The 6,798-nt window shown below is 52.1% G+C and overlaps 1 protein-coding gene across 1 annotated transcript; it reads left to right on the top strand.

The window, feature by feature from the left end:
* Positions 1–291: 291 nt before the first annotated feature.
* Positions 292–5,100, top strand: LOC113941052 (bromodomain-containing protein 2-like). Its single transcript, XM_027632217.1, has 6 exons — positions 292–748; positions 1,763–1,879; positions 3,687–4,005; positions 4,450–4,459; positions 4,575–4,664; positions 4,943–5,100. Exons 2-6 carry the CDS (start codon positions 1,860–1,862, stop codon positions 5,098–5,100), a joined length of 597 nt encoding a protein of 198 aa, XP_027488018.1. The 5' UTR covers positions 292–748; positions 1,763–1,859.
* The last annotated feature ends 1,698 nt before the right edge of the window (positions 5,101–6,798 follow it).

The raw sequence follows: 6,798 nt of genomic DNA, 5'->3' as shown, positions 1-6,798 counted from the left end.
TTCCTTGGGAATGTTGTCCTTGGACCTGGGAATTCCTTGGGAATGTTGTCCTTAAAAACCAGGAATTCCTTGGGAATGTTGTCCTTGAACTGGGAATTCGTTGGAATGTTGTCCTTGACCCCTGGAATTCATGGAACGTTGTCCTTGCAGAGCCTTTGGGGCTAAAAACCGGGAATTCCTTGGGAATGTTGTCCTTGGACCTGGGAATTCCTTGGGAATGTTGTCCTTAAAAACCAGGAATTCCTTGGAATGTTGTCCTTGAACTGGGAATTCCTTGGGAATGTTGTCCTTAAAAACCAGGAATTCCTTGGGAATGTTTTCCTTGACTCCTGGAATTCCTTGGGAATGTTGTCCTTGACCCCTGGAATTCATGGAATGTTGTCCTTGCAGAACTTTTGGGGCTAAAAACCGGGAATTCCTTTGGAATGTTGTCCTTAAAAACCAGGAATTCATTGGGAATGTTGTCCTTGATCCTGCGAATTCCTTGGGAATGTTGTCCTTGAACTGGGAATTCCTTGGGAATGTTGTCCTTGGACCTGGGAATTCCTTGGGAATGTTTTCCTTGACTCCTGGAATTCCTTGGGAATGTTGTCCTTAAAAACCAGGAATTCCTTGGGAATGTTGCCCCCTGGAATTGATGGAATGTTTTCCCTGCAGAGCCTTCCCAGAGCCGCTCGGAGCCGAAGATGCCGCTCGGAGCCTTCGGCTGCTGAGGGAGCGACAGCGGGAAGGGCAACTGGGAATTCAGGTGAGGACCCCCCTGGGATCCTTCTCCCCATGGAATTCCTGATTTCGGGACTTTTTGGGGCGTCCCCGGAGGGCAGGAATTCGGGAATTCCATCCGGAGCCGCGCTCGGAACCGTTGGCTGAATTTGGCCGCTTTTGGGTGGGTTTGGGACCTTCTTCCATCCTGGGTGTCCATCCCCCTCCTCCTGGAACTCTGGGCCATCAATATTCCCAACTATTTTTATCAATATTCCCAACTATTTCCATCAATATTCCAAACTATTTCCATCGGGATTCCCAACTGTTTCCATCAGAATTCCCAACTATTCCTCGGGAGAACAGGGCCCAGCTCAGGTGAGGACCCCCCTGGGATCCTTCTCCCCATGGAATTCCTGATTCAGGGACTTTTTGGGGTGGAATTGTCTCCTTTGGGGTATCCCTGAAGGGCAGGAATTTGGGAATTCCATCCTGGGTGTCCATCCCCCTCCTCCTGGAGCTCTGGTCCATCGGGATTCCCAACTATTTCCATCAGAATTCCCAACTATTCCTCAGGAGAACAGGACCCAGCTCAGGTGAGGACCCCCCTGGGATCCTTCTCCCCATGGAATTCCTGATTTCGGGACTTTTTGGGGCGTCCCCAAAGAGCAGGAATTCGGGAATTCCCTCCGGAGCCGCGCTCGGAGCCGTTGGCTGAATTTGACCTCGTTTGGGTGGGTTTGGGACCTTCTTCCATCCTGGGTGTCCATCCCCCTCCTCCTGGAGCTCTGGGCCATCGGGATTCCCAACTGTTTCCATCGATATTCCCAACTATTCCTCAGGAGAACAGGGTTAAATTTGGTCCCAATAAAAATCCAGACAGTTCCTTGGGTTTCCCTAATTTCTGGTGCTTGGGGTCGATTCCTGGGATTAATAAAACCGGACAATTCCCTGGGATTTTTCCTCCTTCTTGGTGCCTGGGCTGGATTCCCGGGATTCAGGGCGTGTTCCCGGTGCCTGGGCTGGATTCCCGGGATTCAGGGCGTGTTTGTTCTCCCAGATTCGGGATCTGGAGGCATCTGTGCCCGGAGCCACGGCCGATAGATGGACAAGCCAAGCAACTTCTGACTCCGCAGCATTTTCCGGGGCAAAATTCCATGGCAATGTATCCTACAAGGTAACGGGGCCTCCCAAGGGGAGCGGGGGAAAAAAACTCCGGGAAAAAACTCCCGGAAAACAGCCCAAGAAATGCCCGTTTTCCCAAATTTCTGGTCTTGGAATGGTAGTGAAATGAAATCCCCAAGGATTATCCGTGTAAAGCACCCCCTGGAGTCGTGAGGGGTCGGATTCCTGCCCCGGATCATCCACTTGGAAGAGAATCTCTGGAATAATCCACCTGGGGTTTACGGGCCACGATTATCCACGGAAGGAAATGACCCCCCCTCGTTATGCAAATGAGCACGCTCAGGGTCACCAACCTGGGTTAACGACCTGAAGGTGACCCCCCTCAATTATCTATGCAAATTAACTACTCATGGTTAGCTCCTGCCTCAATTATCCACCGATGTTAATTATTTGAGGGTTTGTCAACTTGGGTCTCCCTGGATGTCTCCGTCGACCCAAAGATTGATCGACCCAAAGATTGGTTGACCCGGGGATTGGTCGACCCAAAGATTGGTCAACCCAGAGATTTATTGATTTAAAGATTTATTGACTCAAAGATTGGTTGATAAAGATTGATTGAACCGGGGGTTGGTTGACCCAAAGAATTATTGAGCCAAAGATTCATTGAGCCAAAGATTGGTTGACCCAAAGATTGCTTGACCCAAAGGTTGGTCAACCCAAGGATTCATTGACCCAAAGATTGATTGACTCAAATATTGGTTGACCCAAAGGTTGGTCAACCCAGGGATTTATCAGCCCTGAGATTCATTGACCCAATGATTGGTTAACTCAAAGATTGGTTGACCTAGAGATTACTGACCAAAGTATTTATTGACCCAAAGATTTATTGATCAAGATATTTATTGACCCAAAGATTTATTGACCAAAGTATTTATTGACCCAAAGATTTATTGGCCAAGATATTTATTGACCCCAAAGATTTATTGAGCTAAAGATTTATTGACCAAAGTATTTATTGACCCAAAGATTTATTGGCCAAGATATTTATTGACCCCAAAGATTTATTGACCTAAGATTTATTGACTCAAAGGTTGGTCGACCCAAGGATTTATCAACCCAAAGATTGATCAACCCAAAGATTGGCTGACCCAGAGATTCATTGATGAAAAGATCGGTCGACGCAAAGATTTATCGACCCAAAGATTGGTTGACCCAAAGACTCGTTGACCCAAAGGTTGGTTGACCCGAAGATTGTTGAGGCAAAGATTGTTGAGGCAAAGATTACCCACCTAATGAGCTACCGAAGAATTCTCTCTCTAAATTAGACCTTCAATCCTCTCCCAGAAGATCCCACGAGTTAAATTTGGGTCTGTCCCTGTCAAAGCTCAACCTTCCCCTAAAAGTCAACCTTTGGGGTGGAATTGGGCTCAGCTGACCCACCAGGGTGGGTGGGACCCTGGAGAAGCTGGAAGGAACCCCGTGGGTCACCCTGTGCTCCTTCAACTGGAGATGAAGGTTGACCAGCACCAGTTTAACGTCCGTTCTTGGCGTTCTGGTGGTTCCTACCGGGACTGAGAAACCTCCTTCTGAGGCAGTGGAAGCTCTTCAGGGAGAACCTTGGAGTCCTCCTTGACCAGATTAGGCAAGAACAGGGTAAAACTCAGGCTTCCGAGGAGCAGGGACAGGAAATGGCCCGGGAACATCCTCTCCCGGCACGGGATGCGCGGGGGATGCCCGTCGGTTGTGACGGCCCGGCGCGGTCACCATGAGGATGCGACCTGGTCCGGAGGAGATCACCGGGTTGATTTTTTGGCAGCCCAAAGCCGGGATTGGAGCATCCTCTTCTCCTCTCCCCGCAGGGTGTCCGGTGAGGAATGCAATGGGATCAACAGCATGGCGGCGGAGAGCGGCCCCGGCACGAGGCTGCGGAACCTGCCGGTGATGGGGGACGGGCTGGAGAGCTCGCAGATGTCCACGACGCCGACCCAGGCCCAGCCCCAGCAGGGCATCGGCATCGGCGTCAACCCCCCGCCGCCGGAGACCTCCAACCCCAACAAGCCCAAGCGCCAAACGAACCAGCTGCAGTACCTGCTCAAGGTGGTGCTTAAGACGCTGTGGAAGCACCAGTTCGCGTGGCCCTTCCAGCAGCCCGTGGACGCCGTCAAGCTCAACCTCCCCGTGAGTGCAGGGAGGGGACAGGGAGAAGGGGCGGGGCCGGTCGGGTGGGGCGTGGCACGGGTGTGTTGTGGTACGGGTGTGTTGTGGTGTGGGTGTGGTGTGGCATGGGTGTGGCGTGGTATGGGTGTGTCGTGGCATGGGTGTGGCATGGCACGGGTGTGGCGTGGCACGGGTGTGGCGTGGTATGGGGGTGTCGTGGTACGGGTGTGGCGTGACGCGGGTGTGGTGTGGCGCGGGTGTGGCGTGGGACGGGTGTGTTGTGGCACGGGTGTGTCGTGGTATGGGTGTGTTGTGGTGCGGGTGTGGCGTGGTATGGGTGTGGCGTGGTGCGGGTGTGGCGTGGTATGGGTGTGGCGTGGTACGGGTGTGTTGTGGTACGGGTGTGTCGTGGTGCAGGTGTGTTGTGGTATGGGTGTGTTGTGGTACGGGTGTGTCGTGGTGCAGGTGTGGCGTGGTATGGGTGTGTTGTGGTGTGGGTGTGTCGTATGGGTGTGTCGTGGCGCGGGTGTGTCGTGGCACGGGTGTGTCATGGTATGGGTGTGTTGTGGTACGGGTGTGGTGTGGTACAGGTGTGGCGTGGTACTGGTGTGGCGTGGTACAGGTGTGTCATGGCATGGGTGTGTCGTGGTATGGGTGTGTCGTGGCCCGGGTGTGTAGTGGTATGGGTGTGTCGTGGCCCGGGTGTGTCGTGGTATGGGTGTGTCGTGGCCCGGGTGTGTCGTGGTACGGGTGTGTTGTGGCATGGGTGTGTTGTGGCATGGGTGTGTTGTGGCATGGGTGTGTTGTGGTGCGGGTGTGTTGTGGTGCGGGTGTGTCGTGTTATGGGTGTGTCGTGGTGCGGGTGTGTCATGGTGCAGGTGTGTCGTGGTATGGGTGCGTCGTGGCACGGGTGTGTCGTAGTACGGGTGTGTCATGGCACGGGTGTGTTGTGGCACAGGTATGTCGTGGTATGGGTGTGTTGTGGTGCGGGTGTGGCGTGGCACGGGTGTGTCATGGCACGGCTGTGTCCTCCCAGTGCTGAGGTCACGGAACCCGGCCTGCGTGGTTGGGGTTGATCCAACGGTGGGAGTCGGTGGTCTAATGGTTGGACTCTGATTCAATGGTTGGACTTGATGCGGTGATTGGACTCCATGATCCAATGGTTGGACTCTGTGATCCAATGGTTGGACTCTGTGATCCAATGGTTGGACTCCATGATCCAATGGTTGGACTCCATGGTCCAGTGGTTGGACTCTGATCCAGTGGTTGGACTCTATAATCCAGTGGTTGAACTCCATGATCCAATGGTTGGACTCCATGATCCAGTCGTTGGATCCAATGGTTGAACTCCATGATCCAGTGGTTGGACTTGATCCAGTGATTGGACTCAATGATCCGGTGGTTGGACTCTGATCCAGGAGTTGGACTTGGTGATCCAATGGTTGGACTCTGATCCAATGATTGGACTCTGATCCAGTGGTTGGACTCTATGGTCCAATGGTTGGGCTTCATAGTCCAGTGGTTGGACTCCATGATCCAATGGTTGGACTCCATGATCCAGTTGTTGGATCCAGTGGTTGAACTCCATGATCCAGTGGTTGGACTCCGATTCAGTGATTGAACACGATCCAGTGGTTGGACTTGATCCAGGGGTTGGTCTTGGTGATCCAATGGTTGGACTCTGATCCAATGATTGGACTCAATGATCCAGTGGTTGGACTTGGTGATCCAATGGTTGGATCCAACGGTTGGACTCCACAATCCAGTGGTTGGACTCTGATCCAGTGGTTGGACCACATGGACCGATGGTTGGACTCCCATGATCCAATGGTTGAATCCAACGGTTGGACTCCAAGATCCAGTGGTTGGACTTGATCCAATGATTGGACTCAATGATCCAGTGGTTGGACTTGGTGATCCAATGGTTGGACTCCAAGATCCAAGGGTTGGATCCAATGATTGGACTCAATGATCCAAGGGTTGGATCCAATGATTGGACTCAATGATCCAGTGGTTGGATCCAGTGGTTGAACTCCATGATCTAGTGGTTGGACTTGGTGATCCAATGGTTGGATTGATCCAGTGGTTGAACTCTAAGATCCAATGGTTGGATCCAATGGTTGGACTCCATGATCTAATGGTTGGACTTAATCCAGCAATCGGACTCGGTCATCCAGGGTTGGCCTCGATCCAGTGGTTGGACTTGATCCAACAGGTGGATTCACGATCCAGCAGCTGGAATCCTGGTCCAGTGATTGGACTCAGTGATCCAGCGGTTGGGTTTGGTGATCTGATGGTTGGAGTTGTTGATCCAGTGGTTGGAGTTGGTGATCTGATGGTTGGAGTTGGTGATTTGATGGTTGGATTTCGTGACCTGATGGTTGGGTTTGGTGATCTGATGGTTGGAGTTGGTGATCCAGTGGTTGGGTTTGGTGATCTGATGATTGGGTTTGGTGATCTGATGGTTGGGTTTGGCGATCTGATGGTTGGATTTCGTGACCTGATGGTTGGGTTTGGTGATCTGATGGTTGGCTTTGGTGATCCAGTGGTTGGATTTGGTGATCTGATGGTTGGGTTTGGTGATCCGATGGTTGGGTTTGGTGATCTGATGGTTGGCTTTGGTGATCCAGTGGTTGGATTTGGTGATCTGATGGTTGGGTTTGGTGATCCAGTGGTTGGATTTGGTGATCTGATGGTTGGCTTTGGTGATCCAGTGGTTGGATTTGGTGATCTGATGGTTGGAGTTGGTGATCCAGTGGTTGGGTTTGGTGATCTGATGGTTGGGTTTGGTGATCCGATGGTTGGATTTGGTGA

The sequence above is a fragment of the Corapipo altera genome, unplaced genomic scaffold (genome assembly GCF_003945725.1).
Source record: "Corapipo altera isolate COAL_440 unplaced genomic scaffold, ASM394572v1 59882, whole genome shotgun sequence".
NCBI classification, from domain to species: domain Eukaryota; kingdom Metazoa; phylum Chordata; class Aves; order Passeriformes; family Pipridae; genus Corapipo; species Corapipo altera.
Note: the sequence above shows the minus strand (reverse complement) of the source record. Positions and strands in the feature narration are given on the sequence as shown.